At 40.2% G+C, this 21,261-nt stretch overlaps 2 protein-coding genes across 6 annotated transcripts; both read left to right on the plus strand.

The window, feature by feature from the left end:
- The first annotated feature begins 576 nt into the window (after nucleotides 1-576).
- Nucleotides 577-6,786, plus strand: LOC105051533 (DEAD-box ATP-dependent RNA helicase 41). Of its 5 annotated transcripts, none has more exons than XR_012134197.1 (5): nucleotides 577-759; nucleotides 1,970-2,039; nucleotides 2,745-4,550; nucleotides 4,667-4,851; nucleotides 6,198-6,786. XR_012134197.1 is itself a non-coding variant. In XM_073242972.1 (3 exons), exons 1-3 carry the CDS (start codon nucleotides 757-759, stop codon nucleotides 4,283-4,285), a joined length of 1,614 nt encoding a protein of 537 aa, XP_073099073.1. In that variant the 5' UTR covers nucleotides 577-756; the 3' UTR covers nucleotides 4,286-4,660. The 5 variants fall into 5 exon arrangements, 1 of the variants encoding a protein (XP_073099073.1); XR_012134198.1 differs by having other exon boundaries at nucleotides 578-759; nucleotides 1,957-2,039; XR_012134199.1 differs by lacking the exon at nucleotides 577-759 and adding an exon at nucleotides 852-913.
- Nucleotides 6,787-7,376: 590 nt separating this feature from the next.
- On the plus strand, nucleotides 7,377-20,845 carry LOC105051532 (ankyrin repeat protein SKIP35). Its single transcript, XM_010932022.4, is given in 5 exon segments — nucleotides 7,377-7,561; nucleotides 7,874-8,971; nucleotides 9,198-9,630; nucleotides 19,772-20,048; nucleotides 20,051-20,845. Coding segments are annotated over 4 exon segments (1,911 nt in total). The 5' UTR covers nucleotides 7,377-7,561; nucleotides 7,874-8,312; the 3' UTR covers nucleotides 20,593-20,845.
- The last annotated feature ends 416 nt before the right edge of the window (nucleotides 20,846-21,261 follow it).

Consider the following 21,261-nt stretch of genomic DNA (forward strand, 5'->3'; position numbering starts at 1 on the left):
TTAATACCTACAGTTTCACTTTTATGTTTAAAAATTTTATATAACGAAAGTACTCCTATCTTTTGAAAAAAAATTTATAATATCTTGTGACATATTATAATTTCCTACGTACAGGATGTTATAATATGGCTCATAAAATTATGACATTCAGTATATATTATGACATCCTGCGTCAAATTATGATTTTCTGTATGCAGTATGTCATAATATGTTCCAAGATATTATAATATGACGTAGGATATTATAATATAGAGGGGTATTTTTGTCCAACTACTTTTTAATACGTATTTAATGTCTGTAGTTTTATTTTTTCGTGTGAAAATTTTGAATGATAAAAATATTTTTATTTTTTTTAAAAAATTTATAATATTTTGCATCAAAATTATGAGTAGATAAAAAAAATTTTCTTCTCTGTTCCCATCCTCTTCAGCATTATTTTTTTATTTTTTATTAAATTTATTTGAATATAAATTTTTATAAAAATATGAAAGAGTATGAAAAGATTTTAACTCCAAATCTTTAGAGGGCTTAACCACCGCCTTAACCAATAAAGCACAGGTGTTTTAAGCTGCAGAATCGTAAAATATTTATATCTTTCTTACGTGTAAATACCAACACAAAACCTGAGCTATCGTCTAAGCTTCCCTATTCGGCCGCCCCAAGCCTCCCAACCGATTGAGCCTTCCGAGGGAGAGGACAAAATCGGGGAAAACATAAGAAAAATCAACGAAAACAAAGGAGAGACGGAAAAATTAAATGGTAAGATCTTTCCCCTCATTTGTTTTATCTTTTCGCTTGCTTTTCTTTTTATTTCATACATTTTTTTGGAGATCTGTGGGGAACGAGAGCACCTGAGGGAGATCGGAGGGTTTCCTAGGTTCCGGTTGTGGCGATATGATTTGGTCCCCTTGAGGTTGATGTTTTGAGAGCTTAATCTTGGTAGAAGCAAGATATTTTGTACGATTTGGGAATTTTTTTGATCGAAAAGATTCTTTTTTTGGCTACAAAATTTTCAACTTATGGAGTTCTGTTCTTATGATAATATGAAGAATATGATACCAAATCCATGGTGTGAGACTTGCTCTATGTTCGACCTTTCTGAACTGTCATGTGGACGCATGAACACGGCCTTTCTCACGCTATTCAACTCCAAGGGCCAAATGTATGTCATGGTAGCTTGCACTGGCCACCACAGAATCAGAGAGACAAGGACACAAGGCTCATGGTTTAACATGTCCTTTTCCTTACTTTCTGAACATTAGCTTTGTGAGATAGGAGGTGGTCTAATTGTGTTGAAAGGTTGTGTAGGAGTCATGCTTGGAATCCGAGAAACCAATTTTTGATTGGTATGATCAATAAACTGGGATTGGGCCGATAGAAATATATCATCTTTCATTTTTCTTCTCTATATATTTGATATTTATCTGTTGTTCGGTCAAAAGGAATCCATCATGTCCGTATTATCATTTTTTGGGCATTGAAGCATCGTTTTTTTTTTGGATTCATTGTCTTGATAATCCACAGTAAATCACATTTACTGCTTCCAGATTTTAATTTTATATGATATTTTGAATTATTAGGCAGGTTCGGCTTGATCGGGCAGGTTCCAATATCTGAATAACCCGACCGGAGTAAAGGTTAATTGGGTGGGTCTGGGTATCCAATGGGTTTACCATTTTTTAGTGGGATGGGTTTGGGATTTTCGGATAATTTTGTAATCGGGTTTGGGACAGGTCCAAAGTAAGATTTTAAACAGGTTCAGATACAGGTAGGGCAAATTTTGCGGGTGCCCTACCTGTTGCCATCCCTACCTACAACCAACAACTAACCTACTCGTATATCAATTGCTCTACTCACACACACTAACCAATGATATATATATATATATATATAATATATATATATATATATATATTCATGAAGTTGGTTCTCATCACCTACTTATCACTGGTGCAGTTTTTTTTTACAGGCTCCAATGATGGATGGCACGATAACTTCTTCTCCGCATGCAGTCAGTGATATGGGCGATGCAGCTGAAGGTAGCTCAACATCAAAATCACCTGCTTCTCTTTTTACTTCTTTCTGCATATTTTGAGCATCATCATATGTATCTTAGATGTTTTCTCGATGCTTGCATTTCCCATTCTCTTCTAGCTTTAGTTCATAATTAATTTGCTCATGTCTCTTGTGGCTTCTCCATTAGATTTTATCTATCTTCCCGTGAAACCTCCATGGTAACAATTGCATGTGCTGCTGGAATGGGGACGTTGCATAATCTAAATCTGAAACTGATGCATCAAGATTCTGCTCAATAGATGGCAAGCATTTATCTTTGAGTCTTCAAATTCCATCATGTATTTGTAACTACATGTTTTTTGTTTCAGCAATCTTATGAGAGCTTGGTCACATGCATTGCATGAGATCTCAACTTTCTTAGCTATTTCTTGTTTACTTTTCATCTGCTCTTGTCAATTTGATTGGAATCGTTGATCTGAATCCATCTTGTGGAATCCATTTTCCTATTTCTGTCATGTCTTCATGCTTGGCATGTTATAGTTTAACATAACTATTCCAGTTAACAATACAGCCGATGGTTGGGTGACAGAAACCTGCATGGACACTGCATTTTTCTGAGTCTCCATTTTGCCATACACAATGCAGACAAAGTCATTTTCTATCACATTAAATACGGAACATAAACATATAACATCAAATGTTGGATTTCCTGTTAAATTCTGTCACAGAATGCCCTGTGAAGGAGCGATGCCAGGAGCAGCGAGAAGCCCTTCCAGGAGAGCCCCGTTGTGCTATCTGTGGACGTTATGGTGAATATATATGTGATGAGACAGATGATGATATCTGCAGCAAAGAATGCAAGAGTACTCTTCTTGCTAGGCTTGCCAGTACCCAGAAGCCAACTTTGGTCTGCAACCGTCCTGTAAGAGTACCTGTCAGTGACGAATGCTTTTATGTTAGAGCAGATAATAGACCCAATTCAGAATCCTTATCCACCGATCAGACTGAATCTTTGAGAAGCAAAATTGGCATTGGTATTAAGGGGAACTCTGTTCCTGCTCCAGTCTTGTCCTTCTCTTCCTGCAATCTTCCTCAGAAGCTTGAACAAAATCTTGAGTCTGCCGGCTACTTGATACCTACACCAGTTCAAATGCAGACCATCCCTGCTGCACTGGTTAATAGAAATATTCTTGTTTCTGCTGACACTGGTTCTGGAAAGACTGCTTCTTTTCTAGTTCCCATAGTTTCACATTGCTCATATATTCGACTTCAGCACCTTGCAGAACAGAAGGGGCCATTGGCAATGGTTCTTGCTCCAACTAGAGAGATCTGTGTGCAGGTGGAGGAGCAGGCCAAGGTGCTTGGAAAGGGTCTGCCTTTTAAAACTGCCCTTGTGATTGGTGGAGATGCCATGGCTGGGCAAGTATACCGAATTCAGAAGGGTGTAGAATTGATTGTTGGCACTCCTGGAAGGCTGATTGATCTCCTAACCAAGCATGATATTGATCTAAATGAGGTTTCTGTTCTGGTTTTGGATGAGGTGGATAGCATGCTGCAGAAAGGGTTCCGTGATCAGGTGATGCAAATCTTCCAAGCACTCTCACAGCCTCAGGTGTTAATGTTCTCAGCGACTATTTCTGAAGAGGTCGAGAGGATGGCAAGCTCAATGGCTAGAGACTTGATACATGTCACATGTGGGAAGCCAAACAGACCCAGCAAATCAGTTAAACAGGTGGTCATCTGGGTGGAATCTAAGCAGAAGAAACAGAAGCTTTTTGAGATATTGATGAGCAAACAGCATTTTAAACCACCCATTGTGGTGTTTGTGGGTTCAAGACTAGGAGCTGATCTTTTGGCTGAAGCAATTACGGTTGTGACTGGATTGAAAGCTCTCTCAATTCATGGTGAGAAGTCAATGAAGGATAGGAGAGACAATATGAGGCTGTTCTTGACAGGGGAGACATCTATTCTTGTCTCTACTGGGGTTTTGGGGCGTGGGGTGGATCTGTTGAAAGTACAGCAGGTGATAATTTTTGACATGCCGAGTTCAATGGCGGAATATGTTCATCAGGTTGGAAGAGCATCTAGAATGGGAGAGGAGGGTGTTGCAATTGTTTTTGTGAATGAAGAGGACAAGAAGCTCTTTAGGGAGCTTGTCCAGTACCTGAAATCTGCAGGAGCTGCTGTTCCACAGAAGCTAGCAAATTCACGGTATTCAGTAGGCCCTTCTCCACTAAGCAGCCGACAAAAGAGGAAATATGGTTCTTAAAATATTCTTGCATGGCAGGTGAGAGACAGATGCATAAATCAGATCCTTTGCTCACTAGAGGAAGTTTTAACTGCTGCTGGACCTTCAGATAATTTCTTTTAGTTTGAGAGGTGGTTTGTGTCAGTCAAAGAGCCTAGGCATTGCAAGTGTTGGTGGATCGGCTATGACTTCTGAGAAAATATTCGTACAAGGTTGAACTAGAGATCGAGATCCTCTCTCCAAAAGCAACACCAACTATGCATCTTCCGGCTGTCAATTGTTCTTGGTATTTTTTGCTCAAAAAATTGGATTCTTGGTATTTTTCTTCAATAAATAAATTAGCAAATGACTTTGATTTTTCACCTTTTTTCTTTTTTAATGTTCCTTGGACATCAACTGCAGAAGCTCTAGGAACGTCTCGAGGTGTCCTCTTGGCTGTTCGTTGCTGGCATTTTGTGCTTCCTCTGATTTCTGCTTCTTAATCAATTTTCTTTTAAGAATTATGAATTGCAACTCAGGAAATTTGGACAGCACAACGCTACTACAATGTTTACTTGCACAGTTTTTGGATATGGGTTACAAGATAGGTATGTGAAATGGTTCGTGATTTTCTTTTATGAACTTAGTGAAACCATGGCTAAGAACACATAGAATATAATAGCAATCAAATGGAGCATGCTTCTTTTATGAGATTTACAATTTTTAAGTGTTTTGTGCATTACAGAAGGTGTGAAGGGAGTGAAGGATGAGGTGGTCTGTTGTTTATTTTTGTGGAGTACGAAAACTATGTATGACCATGACCATAAAATGATGAAACATCTTTTCAGACTCCTAAACACTTGTGTGCATGATGGGATAACTTTGTTTTGACTTTGAATATTTCCGTTTCCTGTAGTCATGAGGGAAATAAGAGAGAAAAAATGGCATGTCTGTGGATACATACATACATATTTATATTATTATGTATATATAGTTCTTATATTCTCATTGCTTTTAGTTCCTATAAATCCAACTAGTGTATCACATTCTGATAATTCATTTTATTTCTGGTTATTTGAGAAAATAAGACAGATTGATATATTGGAATCTGTGGCTGCAGGCTTCTGCTTCTGTTTTCATTATTAAGAAATAAAAAGCCTCGAATCATGCATGATTAGAATGTAAAAGTTTGATGGTTTCAGCCTTTATCTTCCTTAATAGGTCAATAAATGTGGCTTAGAGGCTATGTTTGATCAAAGGTTGGATTAGTAATCATTGTTCCTCTCACATTTTGCAGCAAGTCCTGGGTTTACAGGTCTATATGCCGTAACTGAATTCGACCACCCTTGGTACTGTTTTCCCTTGAATCGTCTTACTCATAAGAGTGCAAAAGTATCTAGATAAAATTGGGATTTCTAAAAGCACTGAGTTTTTTTTTGTTTTTTTGCCAATAATTGTTCCAAAGAAAGAATGTACTTCATCTCCAATATATATTGCTCGACAGCCTTTTAGGTAACCAGATTTTTCCATAGGCTAGTTTTAGTAGGAAATTGTTTTCTATTCTATCAGTGCCAAAAGGAAAGGATAGAGTTTCAGGTCCAGACATCACTGCCACATTGTAGCTTCATTGTTTCAATGAAGCTTTGTGAGGTGTCTCACTTCTCTACTGTCATCTGTGAGGTCTCGAGGAGATGGTGTTTGGGCTGTACAACGTGGTTTCTTGCATTTCATACTATAATTATATTTGTTGTAGACTGCAATCATTGTGATTTTTCACTGTTGCCAAATTTTGGTTCTGAAGTTGACAGCGATCTTTTTCTTACCTTTCATATGTTACTTGCAAATACTTGCCCATAGTGTGTTGTTTTCTGCTTGATGGTTAAAATAATTAGAAACACTTAATAGAACAATTGAGCTCTTTTAACAGTAATGGAGATTTTTCTTTGTTCGGCAGGTAAGTCATGAAATAATTGACTTTGGATTTGAGGAATGTAGAATTCAAGGTCACTCGCCATGACATATTGAAACTGAAGCTTTTATGCTGGAATTCTTTCAACTGGCTGGTGCATACTTGGGCTTCTCCAGATATTGGGAATGTTTTGATCGTGACAAAGGCCTGCAAACCCAAGTCATACACCTCTCCTTTTGCACAATTATGACATCCAATCCTGTGTCACAGAAGGCTTTGCACAATCTACATTGCACAGATCATAGGTTTTGTGCCAACAAGGTGTATCTTAGCCAACCTGGACATGTGAAGATTTACCTTACAAGATGGATCTGTAAATTCTAGGCGTCTCGGACCAATATCTAGACAGCTTGGGTGGGGTGTAACACTGGGCATGTTTTATCTATCCCATGATATAAATGTATGCTCTTTGCTTCACGGAGAACATCTTTGCCTTGTTGAGTTTGTTATTAGCTTAAAGATGATGATACCATGCATTTTATTAAAAAGGTTCATGGGAGTGCAGTGGTTGTATTTTGGTTTTGCTTATATGCAGTTGATTAATTGGTTTATATTAGAAGTTGTGATGAGCTTATATGAGTCAACTCATTGGACACTTGATTTTTCCTCCAGGTCTTGCTCGCTTGTTTCTTATCATGTGTCAGATCTAAAATTCGAACACTAAAGTAACAGATACAAGTATTAGATCTTGCGAAATGATGGTTAAGAAAATAACAAGTAAATAGCACCCTTCCTACTATTTGTAAACCTTGCTTTAAATATTTCACACCTTGTGGCACCCCTTGTTGCTTAAATATAGCCATTCCCCCAAGGGACTCCCTAAGTTTGTGCACAACCAAACAAATCAAGCAAGAGTGGGTTGGGATTGTATGGATGGATGGGAAATGGATGGTGGTGGATGAAAAAGACGTCCATGTAAGAGAGAGAAGGAGCGGAGGGGTATTGTAATAATTGAGGTGGGCGAGAGGGAACCTGAAGGAAGGGGTGGGCCCTAATCTACGAAAAAGATGTGTGTTGGGTGGTGGGATCTTGTGTTGCGGTGGTGACTCTCACTTTCATGAGAGTTAAAAAACAACAAAAGAAAAAGAAAAAAACAGATTCACTCATTAATAACATCACATTCCTCTCCCTTTCTCTCTCGTGTCGAGATATTGAAAGGAAGGAAAAAAGACAAGAAAAAAAAGAGAAAAAAAGAAAAACCTCCCAAAGCTACTGCCATTTCCCTCCCTCTATTTCTCCCCTCGAGACATGGAAGTTATTATCACATTCTCATGGAAAAAAGAGAGAAATAAAACCCCCATTGCATCCCTCTGAAAAGCTCGAGTCCCAGGGTTAAGGATTCCCTCCAGGTTAGATTCCCTTTCCGCTCGCCCCCCCCCGCCCTTCTCTCTTCTTTTATTCTTCTCTTCTACTCTCTCCTCTCTCTCTCTCTCTCTCTCTCTCTCTCTCTCTCTTCTGTTATTTTTTCCAGAAGATTCCTTCTACTTTCTCCATATTCTCCAATAAAAAAAATTTGAATTTTTTATTGTTTTGTGCTTCTGGTACGATCATGGCGTCTGTAATCCTAAAAATGAGATTTTTTCCCTTTTTATTCTTTGTGTGGCGGTTGGGCTGAAATGGGATTTTGTTCTGGCTTGGGATTTCTCACTTTATTTTTACAGGGCCGCCCATGTGGATTTCGCTTCCTCGGATTGAAGGGTATCTAGGGTTTTCGCCGGAGGAGTCGCTGATCCTTTTGGTTTCGTCTCCCCTGGATTTCTTTTTCGATGTTTGAGGCCGAGGATTGCGATTCTCTGGTGTTTTTGTGCTGCTGATGGTCGCGCCGGCCGCAATTTTGTTGGAAATTTGAGAATTTTCGGCCTTTAGGAGGTGGGTTTTTGGATTCTTGAGCTTATAAATTGAGATTTAGGTTAGTCGTCGCAGGAGTCGTCGGTGTGTTTCGTTTGATTGCATGTTTGGAAGATCTTGATTGGGTTATGCTTGTTATGAGACTTCTTGGTTTCTTTGATAGATCTTGGTGATTGTATTTTGGTTGAAAAGGTTGGGATTTTTTCTTTTTTTTGTTCGGAAAAGGGTGGTTGATAGGTGGGTGTCGGAGAAATGGAGGGCATGAGCGAGATTGTGATGACTGAGAAGAACGGCGGCATGCATTTAGCCAAGGAGAGGCATTCAGAGGATCGGCTGTGCTCTGAGATGGAAATGGATGAGAAAGGAGGTCTTGGGAGTTTGGATGATGGCAGCGAGTCCCTGGTGCCAGATAAAGGGGAGGGAAGCAACGTTTTCTCAAGGGAAGCTCCTCTCCGGGCCAAAGATCCCCGAGGTACGAGGAGTTATGGCTGCAGCAACAAGAAGCTCAGATCGAGGGCCTCAGATTCAATGGAGGAATCTGAGGCCCGAAGGAAGGACAAGGATAAGAACAAGCAGGAGAGGAAGCTCAGCAGGCAGGACAGGATCGAGCTTGGGCGCTTGTTCCAGGGGGCAGTAAGCTCTCATGACTGGGAGCTTGCTGAGAGCCTGATTCTGCTGGCTGATCCACAGACTCTCAATGATGCGCTTTGCATAGCGCTGGATTCCATATGGTTCTTGACAACCCACCAAGAACTGAATGGGATCACTGAGCTGATCAAGAAGATTGTCGCCAATGGAGCGAATGATTTCACGAGGGCGGCCCTGAGGACATCATTTCTTGCTTCGTGCGTTTCTGCCTGTCAGAGCAAGACGATGAGCTTGGCTGATACTGTCAATGTCATGGCCCAAAGGTAAACTCCTTCCATCCTTGTTCACATCCATGAACATCTGAAATCTTGATTTAGTACATGATATTCTTGGACCATTTCTGCAGTTTCTGGAAAGATTCATGCATTCATATTGGTTAAATTATCAATTAGGATTGTTATTTCCATCCTTTCATGATGATGGTAATTCTCACAGGTGTTCTAATTTTATTAATAATTGATCTTTGCTGTTTTGATGCTTCATTATCAGGTTACACGAACGCCTTCAAGAATGTCATGGAGATGAGGTTTTGAAGGCAGAAGCCGGCGCCAAAGTCCAGAAGTTCACAGAATGGGCTTTGAAGTGCATTGGATTTCACTCTCGTTGCCAGGAAAATAAGGGGAGAGGAAACCACAGCAAAATTCTTGAGGTCCAACTCCAGTTGTCAGCATTCAAGAACTTTTTGGATATTGCTGGCAATCATCTCACAGGAAAGGATTTCACTGAAGCCTTTGATGCTGCGTGCTTCCCTCTTACTCTCTTTTCTAGCTCTTTTGACCCTGGCTGGGCTTCTGGAGTCTCGGCAACAGCAATACAAGGGTTGCTGGGGATGCTGGTGGAAGGAGGTGCCGACAATGTCAACCAATGCTTTCTAGAAGCTTCACGCTTTGGGAGTACAGAACTTGTACGCATTTTGCTTCAGGTGATTAATCTATCTCAGTTTAAAAATTAACATTTATTAATTTGGATTTCTTAACATTCAGGTCCAATATATATAGCAAGTGGTGCTCCAATTCCATATCATGTTATCAGAGGATGCTGGTGATGAAAATGGATAAATAAGTTTACTATGTTGTCTTGTACGCTGTTAGAAGCATTTTTTGCATGGAAGTGTTAATTTCATTGCCACATAATGCCATGCTAAATAGTACATATGGATAATATTTTATCAATACTATAGATGCACATATGGTATACGTCACCTTCGTTGAAACTTTCACTTCCTCTAGGTATATGTAATGATCACTATTGATACTTATGGCTGTAAAATGCTGTCATATTCAAAATGTTAAATCTTATTTCCCTGATTATCTTCATGAGGACTAAGTTATTCTTCTTGGATTATGATGTTTGGCATGCGTATCTAATTTGAAGGTTGGTGACTTTTATTCTCTTGTGTAGTTTGGATGCCATTTTCTGTGTTCTATGGAAGCTTTGCATTCATGTTCACTGATGACACATGGAGGCAGACATAGGAATTGCATTTGGACATGCATCCAAGTATGACTTGGTACGAGGAGAAAAAGGAGATCCGGGGATATGCAGAAAAATATTAAACAAAAGATATTCAGATAGTGTATAAAAGAAACTTAAACATACCTTTTGTTATGGTGTTTCAATATGCACACTTCTTGTCCAGTCTTTGTAATTAGCTTAGGTCTTTAACAAAATGACATTTTACAAACTTGTTTTAGTGCATATATTCTTGACCAATCTCTAAAAGGAACAAAAGTTAATTTTAGCACTATTATAGTGGGTCAGACTCATCATTCAAGGAGTCCAACTCTTTTCCAGTTATTAGAAGCTATAGTTAAAAAGGGTAAGCATAAGTATCTAAGTATCTGATGCTTTTCCAATTCGGATATGAATCTGACATGGATTCTTGGAGTTGGATATGTGCATCCAAGAACCACCAAAATGTCCGCTAGGATTCATCTAGATTTCAGCAACACAAGTTGTAGAAACAAAGAGGAGAGGAAAAGGAAGATAGAAGAGAGTAGGAATGCGGACTATATTGAAGAAAAGGAACATGCCGTGGCTGGTTCATCTTGTTACATCTGAAACAATAGGGCATCTGTATTCTCAAAAATTTGTGATACTTTCCTTTCAAATTTTGAAAGTACCAAAAATCAAATGCTGGCCACTTTAATACAATAAATTTCTTCCTTTTTTCTCTCATATGAACACTTAAATGACTTCTCTAATCTTTCTTTCTTTTTTGGTTAAGCAACTCTTCCTTGTTTTTAGTGAAGAAGACTGGAAATGCTTCCGTTCATTAAATACTTTAGATAGCAGTGTTACTCCTAGTTAGAGATGGAGTGTGACATTACTGTTGCCTCCAAACTATTGAAGATGCCAATAAATTTCTCACCTGAAAAAAAGAAAAAGTTAAGCTCGTGTTCTTACTAGAGTTTGAAGACCAGCTGTCCCATTTCGTAGTTCAAATCTTAGCATTTAATCCACACTTTGGCACCACATGCATAGGCAGGCCATTTAAATAATTTCCTGAAGGACCGATGGAAATTTTTAAAAGAGAGTTGGCCGAATGTTGAGAGTCTGGGAGTTTTGGCTAGAATTTAGATATCTTAATATTGATGGAAAATAAGAAACAAGCAATGGCAACCAGATATTTTAAAATAACATATGGAGAAGGCATAAAAGAGCTATTTCAAGGGCCCACTGGCATCATCTTTGTTTATTATTATCAAAGGTATTGCCTTATTGCTAAAGAATGAAGATTGATGTAATGGACTTCGAACAGTGCATTTTTTTTGTAGTGAGCCTGCACCAATTGTGATATAGCAAGATATTGTACTAGGGAAACAAGATAATAATGTTAGGTGATCAATCAGTTAGAATGCTTTCAGAGAGTCAAGGACTATTATGTGCACTCTTCATCTTACAATCTTGTTACAGAGGCCCATACAGCTGGCTGCAGTTCATAATTTATCTATGTAATAATAAATTCATGAAGTGCCTATCTATAATATTTGATTCTGTTTTATGATATACAAGAAGTATCCTGCCATATTTGATAATTTTGTGAAGGTCTGATGATTTACATCATTCTTAAATTTTACATGGTAGGATTGGAGTGAAGGTTATTGTTTATCACTTCATGACTGCTCAGAAAAGAGTAGGAGCTCTTGTAGAATTGGCTATGGAGGATGTTAGCTGCTTAGTTGTTGCTTTGGGATGATCCTAGTTATGATCAAAGCTTTAAGCTTATTATTATTTTGAATTAGATTTGGTGCTAAAACTGCATTCAAAAGCAAACTCCATGGATCTTGAAACGTGAATGAGACTAATTATGGAATTAGGACCTAAAAAAAAGGATTTTGAAGTGTAAGGAGCTGGAGGTAAGAGCTACTGATTGGGGCTAAATTGAGATTTTCCATAAGCAAAATTTTACTTTGTCAGATTAGAAAAGTTGTCAAATGGAGTGGTTTTTTCTCCTCCTTTATTTGAGGGAATAGGTCATCAGCCTTGCGGTTTGTTATGTCCTAGTTAAAAAAGCTTCAGGCGCCTCTTTTCACCTTGGTGATTCTGGTTAGTTGACAAAAACCTGGATCTTATGATGTTATGGCAGATGAATATGTTTTGTACCTTTCTTGTTGAGGTCCTATTTCATTGTGAACAAGAAGACCTGGATAAAGTGGTTAACCCAGAATAAACTACCCTTAACCTGCTCAAATACAGGATAAAAATATTCCATTTTCTGGTGCAGTAGCTTTATTCCAGGTTATTTGCATAAGGTAGGAAAAAATGGCCATTTCAACTTTTTGTAGTGTCCATTTTGCCCCTGGAGCAAGTGTGTGCAAAAGATTGTTTACAGAATAATAGGTTCCTGTCCCATATTTCCTATAAACCCCAAGCAAGAAGGGCCTAACAGAATTAAGAGCTTATGCAGTAGCAGTACGAGTATAGTTAAACTTGAATTGAGTCTATGAGAACTAAAAGTGGGAAGTTGTGACTTAAGTAGAAAGCTTGAATTATGCTGTCATCAAGGTCTGCAATATCGGTACAGGGTACTGTACTAGTATGTTGATGATTTGGTACCGTACGTGTTGGTATGGTATGGTATGCATTCTGTACCAGGACAGCTCTCGACCTTTTTTCTCACTTTTTATCATAGTGTTGCTCAAAATTGGCTAGAACAGTTCAGTATGGTATGATATGCACCCCGCCTTTGGGCGGCATAGTGGTTTCGCTTGGTTCAGACCAATATGGACCAAGTTTGACTCATATACTGAACTAAACCTCAGTACCGTTTCAGTACCTTACCAGTACGGTATAGGCCGGTGCGGCAAACCTTGGCTATGATATTGGATGCTTGAGGCTTGCAAGCCAGCTCTCAGTTGCATGACATGTGTCCTCCTATTAGCTGACAGCCAATAGTATACGATGTTGTAATGCTAATAAATCGGTGTTATGTGTTGGAGCAGATTGGCATGCTAGTATCACACCAATACATAGATGTTATGTTGTGGTGCCTATCTATTTGCATACTCATGTTAGTAATTAGCTGCATGAAAGTTGAGTTACTTACCTTTTGTTAATTCATTCATGATCATCAAGAGCTCTACTTGTCAAAGGATCACAAGCAAGAGGCTTTATGTTGCATGTCTTCTATCAGGTTGTGCTACTGTGCTCCAAAGGCTATGTTGGTCTTTTTATTATAGAAATTTTTTTAACTATCAGATTTAGGATGAATGGCACTGATTTATCCATGAATAAGTAAATTTAACTGATGTTGTGAGTGGCTGGTGTGGTAAATTATGTCGAAATAGATGGCTAATCCCCTACCACCTCCTCGCCGTGTCTAGCATCCATCTTGGATGTTGCGGCGCTCCATGCTTGCGCACACCTACCCCCGTCGCCGATCCACACCCCCTTCCTAATTGCCCCCCCAGGTCGCAGGGGACAAGGATCACGGTCGGCGAGGAACGGATCGCAGGAGGAGGAGAGCCACTTGGAGATCATGGGGTTGCCACTACTCAGAGATCCTGGGAGATTACCTCACGAGAGGGAGGAGGGAGGAGGAGGATCGTGTGAGGAGATCGTGGAAAATCGCCACTCAAGAGGAGGACAGGCGAGGAGAGGCGGTGAGGAGAGAGCGTCGGTGCGGGAGGCGGCTGACACAGTGGAGACACGGTGATGGAATGGGGCCAGAGAGGCGGAGAGGAGGTGAGGCGGTCGATGCGGCAGAGAGGCGGCGAGGAGACGGCACGAGGAGAGAGAGGAGGAGAGGCGGCGAGGGAGGGGGCTGGCGTGGGAGGCAGCTGACTCGGGGCTAGAGCGGCCGACGTGGGGGAGAGGCAGCAAGGGGGCAGCGCGAGAGGGGGAGGAAGAGGGGCGGGAGGGAGAGGGAGGAGGAGGAGAGGCGGCGAGGGGAGAAAGCCGGCACGGGAGGCGGTTGTCGTGGTGGAGAGGAGGCTAAGGGGGTCGATGTGGAGGAGTGGTGGCAAGGGAACAGCACGAGGAGAGGGAGGAGGAGGAGAGGCGGCGAGGGGAGGGGGCCGGCATGGGAGGCGGTCGACGTGGGGCTAAGAGCGGCCGACATGGGGGAGAAGCCGCAAAGGGGCTGCACGTGGAGAGGGAGGAGGAGGGGCGCGAGGGAAGTGGGCCGACGGGGGATGCGGTAGAGAGGAAGAGGAATGCTCTTTTTGATAAGTCTAAAATTACTTAATTACCCTTATTAATGAAAAATTAGTAAAGGAGCATTGAAGCAAAACTTGTTATTATCATGCTGGATGATTGAGATCAGCATGTATAGACACTTGTTTTTGTTGATGGTTATGATGGTGTTAATAGCTTAAGAGCAAGCATGTGCATTCTGATTTGAAGTTTTGAATATCATATGAAAAGTGTGATTTGTGCTGTTAAGTAAGGTTTTAAATCCTATGCGATGGAGCTCTCCTAGTTTTTCTATATAATGGATGTGCGCCCTCCCACTCGCCCCGACACTTGGGACAAAGGATGTTCCAAGATTCCTAATTGACATGCCAGGATACTGATAGGATGGTTTTGTCCCGATACATGGGATGGTACCCATCCAGATTTCCCATGGTACATCTCATCGGGATCTGAATCCTTGCTGTCAACTATGTGGCAAAAACTAATGCATGCAGGGAAATCTGAGCAATCACTTTTACGGCGTGGTGGTATGCGGCTAATGATGTGTGCTGGATTAGTTATTGATGATGGTCCTGGGATGATGAGGGAGAGGGAAATAGAGTATGAAGAAGAGAGAACAAAAGCTCTGCAGCCAAGAATAGGCTTAGCAAACCTTCAAGAGAAGACTTAGTATGAAGAAGAGAGTATTCTGTTCTTAACAGTTTTCAGGGCTTAGTTATGGACAAGGAGATGCAGATAATGCTAAAAAATGTAGTGACAGTTTTATGACTGCAACTCTGGTTTACTAAGAGGGATAAATGTGATATTGACGAAATTGGGCATGTCTCTTTATTAAAATTGGGTTTACAGGATCATCACTGAAGTTTCATGGAATGGTTGAAGCAAAATTTGTATCCTCAATTATCCCATTCAGTCAATCTTAACCACCACTAATTCAGAAAACAAGGCATGTATTAATGTGCAATCATGATTCTGAATTTTGTCAAACACCTTCCAAATGTGCACGGTATATGCCTTGGCATATAAAAATCATTAATTTGGCCTCTACATGCATTCACTTTAATAGTAACAATTCATTTTGAGTCATTCCAATGCAAGAATGCTTTTTCCTTTTCAGGGATCAATAATATCCACACAGGGTGTTGCACATGTTATAATTTTAATTTATGTTGCTGTTACTTATTGATTTTGATTACTAAATGCATATGTGATGTTTTGCTAGACATTTTTCTCGATAAATATCTGCAACTAACTATATTATTGTAGGGATCCTTGATCCAGAGGGTTAATGTGTGATTATGGAATGTTCGTCATTCTGGGGTATTAGGATGCTTATTTTACTGAAAGTGTTGTTTATCGGAAACTGATTGATAATATGCAATGTTTTCATACAACTTATGCTATTTGAGTGCAACCAAAATTTGAAATTTTGCTGTAAGTGGCTTGTCTTTTTGGAATGTTTTGGATTTTTGTTATTCAAAATGACTTTTTATGCTTTGATATGCATATGAACTGGTAAACTTAAGCCATGCTTATTTATTTCATTTTGTATGAAATGTATGTGACTTTGTTTGCCAGAATAAAAAACTGCACAAATATGTAAGCATACATCTGGATATGGCTGAAATACATTGGCATCAACTAAGTTTATTAGTCAAAGCTGTAGGATGTTATACATATGTTGAAAGTTTATCTTTTGCTTGCTAGTAATCAGTTGCCTGTAATTGTTTCTTTTCTTCTTCTTCTTCTTCTTCTTTCCATTCGTGTTCTGTGTTTTCTCAACACCTCTACAATACTACCCTTTCAACAAAGTTTCTAAACCTTCTTTATATAATTATCCATCCTTTGGTTTTTAGTTATTTTTTTTTCTGATTTATTCTTGATCATATGGCCTGTAGTCAAGGTATGCTGAACTGATACTGTCGGCCGTCGGCCGGCCGGCGGTATGGTTCGGTACGGTTTCATACCGTACCGAACCGACGAAGGCGACCCGAACCGGAAGAAAAAAAGAGAGAAAGAGAGAAGAGGAAGAAAGAAAAAGAGGGAGGGGAAGGAGCCGATGGGGCCGCGGACGGCCTTTGGCTGGCCGCCATGGTTGCCGGAGGGCGCAGTCAGCACGCGCGGCGCCGCGGGCGTGAAACAGGGGCGTCGCTCCTGTTTTGCGATTTTTTAAAAAAAGATAGTTTTAAGTGAAGCCAACAAATAGTTTGTGGCTTTATGATTTTTGTTTTTTTTTTTAAATTCATTAAGTCGGTAACGCAGTTGCCGATTTCATGAGTTTAAAACCAAAAAAAAAAAAATCAAAACAGACCGTTTGTTTCGAAAAAGAAGAAGGGGGTGGAGCCGCGGATGGGCTCCGCCCGCGCCACCGCCCTCAGGCCGTCGGCGTCTGCTCGCTGGCCATCGGGGGCCTCGCGACGGAGGCGCCGTCCGTTCGGTAGGTCCCTCCCCTCCTCGAGTGCTTTTCTCTCTTTCTCACTCTTTGAAAGTTTATCGAGCGATACGGGGCTTGGAAGCTCTCCGACGGCCGCAGTCGGCCACCGCCGGCCTTCGGCGGCTCCCACCTCCTCCCTCTCCTCTTCTCTCTCTCTTTTTCACTTTTTCTTTTTTTTCGTACGTTGGTGTACCGAATTTACCGGCCGAATCGTGCTGGTTCCCCGCGGTCCGGTACGATATGGGATGTACCGGCCGGTGTACCGGCCGGTTCGGCACGGTATGGCAAACGCTGCCTGTAGTAGTTACTATTTTATAGATATCAATTTTTCATGCATTTAGTGGATGGTAAACAGCATGTCTTTGATACGAAACAGTTGTATTTCAGTCATATCTCTAATGTAAACATGTTTTCTATTAGACATTTTTAACCATATATGCAACGTATATCAGTTTTCCATCTATGTTATATGGACTTGTGAATCCGTGTTGGGTGTAGATGCTTGTCTAACTACTGGATCCTTTGCTAGATTGAACAATTTCATCATACCTAATGTCCAGGTTTCACATTAATAAACATGTGCAAGTGTTTTGTGGGCGTGGAATGTTGAACCAAAGAGTCCAAGTTACACAGGTTTTTGTTTCCATGTGCACATGATATAGGCTTTTCATAGAGAATGCTGAATGCATTTTGGAGCAACTTGGTATCAAAATATAAGCATTTGATTTTGTGCTGGATCTTTTCAAGTATACAACTTGGAGCAAGCTAAAAATTTATAACCTTTTGCACACACATATATGTGTGTGTGCACGCGCACGCGTGCGTGCGTTGCAGAAATATTGCTTAGTGATTTTCAAAGGGTGACTAGCTGAAGGAGGTAGCATTGGATTGGAGCCAAGTTGGCATTGGTGAATGTGATATGGTATCAGAACACTCTGTGCAAAATAATTCCCTTTTCATGAATGTCTGTTCTTTTGATACTTGTGCTGCTGATCATGATTACACTTAAGATTCTTTATAGTGAAGAAGGAGAAAAAGGTCTGGTCTTTGAAGGTACAGTGGAGGCTGCTGGATTTGGAAATCGGATCATTCACAAATCAAATTGGGGTTCTAGAATTTAACCTGTAGACATATTTGAGACATGGATCTGGAGATCAAACTGAACTCTTGACTAAGTCTTTCCAAATATCCTTGGATTTAATTGTGAAGCTAAAAGAAGAATTTTGGCTCTAATTGTAAGACATTAGGTTTATGTTTTTTTAATATTGGTGGTGACTCTATGAAACATATTTGCATGGAGAACTGCTGAAGAGAGGTTTTAATCATAGGTGGACAATGAGGAGAAACATTTTGATAGTCTCACTTATTTCTGCATGGATATCTATATTCTGAAACCAGTTACCTCCAAGATTTTGAGGTTCCCATGGGAAAGAGAGGGAGAGTTGTGGGACTTATTGTTCATGCAATTATAAGGAAAGATGACCATACGGTCTGCTGCTGGGAGGAAGCAACTAAATGCTAGAACCTAGGTCATGGTATTAGGATGTTTCTTTTCGCTTTTCTGCAATTGTAGCTTTGTTACATCATTACTGTTAGTCATTCCTCATCTTATCTTATGGTGCCTGGGACAAATCACTATGCCATTCAGTTGAACCATCTATATGTTATCTTGGTTATTTATTTGGTAATTATCTTCAGTTGTTAAACAAAAAATTCTATGAACCTAAAAAGTAGATTAAAAATGCTCATTATGCCATTGAAATTTGACATTGCACTGAAGTTTAGATGATATATGAGATTTATAATGTGGGTAGTTTCTGAAGAAAATTATTTTGAATTTCATTTGAAATTCTGATACTTGCTGCATTGGCAGGAAATCTGTTTGGTATTATGGATGCTGCTAATTCATAGATCAAGTGTAATAATTGATAAGTAGAATGATCATGCTTCCTCTCTTCGAAAAAAAATAATGATGTCGAATAGAAAACGAACAAAAAGTGTCTCACATTTGGTTATTCAATTCCAAACCTCCAAGACCTTAGCTATTTTTCTGCTTTAGATGTACCAATTAGCATATCCAGGTGTATCAATTATACAGAATATCTTAACATTAGTATTTGAAACATATCAATGTGGATATTGTTGGTGCATGACATTGCGTAGCTGGTAGCCAGTAGAATTTTAATTTATATTTGTTAATTCAAAATTGTCAAGCTTGTATAATTTTCATGTTTTGTTTCTCATTTTAATTTATTGTCTATTTATCCTTGATGATTAGATGTAGAATTCTTACATTGTTAAGGTTTGGTCATCGAGTCATAGATATACAGTATAACATGTAATGACTTTAAAAGCATAAGAACTATAAGCAGATGATTCAAGAGCCTATTTTGAATGTGTTGCTAACAAAACTCATGTCTCATTGCATATCACAACCCAGTAAGTGGAGTGATATGTCATTTTATGGTAAGGTTCAATTTGCTTGTTCTGTTCAAAATGTTTTAATGTTGTGTTCTCCAACCTGGTTAGTTCTTGACCTTGATAATATATTGCGAACTGCCATTCTGCAAAAATTGATTTTCAATAAAATGATTTCTTTATCTTATTATAATTTACTCGTAAACTGTTTTATCTTGAGCCATATTTTATTTTCATGATAATTAGTCTCAGTGATATTCATTGAAGGCCATCTTTTGGTGCAAGACTAGTTTATATGATGATTGCATTTTTGTGTTTTCTTGTTCTTAGTTTTCAAAGAAATCATGCATGTTCATCCCATTTGCTTTGTCAATAATTTGAATTCTTGCTGTGATTGTTTCCCACGGTGGAGAACAGTGTTCATAATTAAAATACCTCCTGCTTCACCTGCAACATTCAAAGATGGTATTCCATTTTTCCAACTTTGGTGATGGCAAATTATATCTAGACAGGGGCCAAAATATCATGCTTATTCTCTGTTTTTAACTTCATCATTTTGTGAATTCTTATGCAGATTGCTCAGAGGAACAGTTTGGATGTGGATGTTGATCTTGCCCTTGGCTTTGCATCCCACTACTGTAAGATTGGAACCATGGAATGCTTGGTTGAAGAGGGGAATGCTGCGGCTTTCCTGGGCCCTCTGATGCGAGCTGCTGAGCGGGGATGTATGCAAGTTGTCCAGTGGTTTGTTGACCGGGGATGCAGGGACATGGAGCTCTGTCTTGCGCTCACCGCAGCCACCTCCAGCAGCCAGGTGGGTGTCGCTGGGTATCTTCTCCCCCATGTCCCCCAACATGTCTGGCAGCCCTCAGCATTGAGATCCTCAAGGCAGCTGGAGAGAGGAGCAGCGGGTCCCTCGATGGTGTCGCTTTTCTTCTTCGTTCCAACTTCCTAAGTGACCCTGCTGCTACATATGCTGTTGCTGACAGCATTTCCAGGTCTGATGATGAGGCAGTGGCCCCAGAGCTGAAGGCTTTTCTGAGGGAACACTGGTCAGAGGCTGCATTCACTGAAGGGATGAGCTCTGGGCAGGAACACTACGTGAATTTTGTGAGGATTCTAAGAAGGGGTTGTTCACCCATTTGCCTGAGGGACCTGCCACCACCCCTAGGGACGGCCATTGCCTACTTGCCACTGTACAGGGAGTGTGTGAAATCGGGTGGGCAGCTGCTGCCACAGAGGCTGAGAGGGCAGCTTGTTGAGGCTGCAAGCAGGCTTGGCAACAAGCCAGTGGATAGAGTGAGCCAGGGGAAAGAGCTCCTGGCAGTTTTGGAGCATCACCTGCCTCGCTTCTTGATCCAATCTCCAAGCACTTTATCCATGCACCTACAGTGAGTCTCAGCAAAACATAACATGGATTCGAAGGATGCATATGTTTTGTGTTAATCCTTTGATCTATGAATACTCTATAGTGTATTCCCTGTGCATTTGTATTAAAGAGTAGCAGAGATGGTTACTGGAGGAGGGTGTCTTTGAATGGTTTAGTCATATGCGGTTGGGAAAATGGTTGTGAGATTATAGTCTTGAGCACTGCTGTATTCGACATTACCTAATATATATGGTGGCATCATCTCTCTTTCTTGAAGAACTGAGAATGTGCAGTTCCATGTCTAAAAATTTACTCTCAACCTGTTGCCAAATATGCTGTCTAAAATCTCAACCTGTTAAATGTCAGCTGCGACTTGGATTGCGGTTCCAAGGTGAGCTTGGCAGGGTCGGCAAATGGTGATGTGGAGGGAGGACATGTTAAAGACATCCCATGCTCATTTTTTTCATCATACAAAGCTCATGCGACATGCCATGAGAGATGGCCTGGAGGCTTGATTCTTGTTCATGAACAGGCCTTCCGCCGGCTATTTCATTTGAAAATAAAGTGTCACCAACTTCGACACACTTGTCAGTCATAACAATCAGAGCAATAGCATGCTGTCCTAATCACACGAGGCTTAAAATGGTTCAGACTGTATGAAAGCAGGCAGTGGTGGCTGCCACCTGCTTTCATGG

The sequence above is a fragment of the Elaeis guineensis genome, chromosome 9 (genome assembly GCF_000442705.2).
Source record: "Elaeis guineensis isolate ETL-2024a chromosome 9, EG11, whole genome shotgun sequence".
Classification (NCBI taxonomy): domain Eukaryota; kingdom Viridiplantae; phylum Streptophyta; class Magnoliopsida; order Arecales; family Arecaceae; genus Elaeis; species Elaeis guineensis.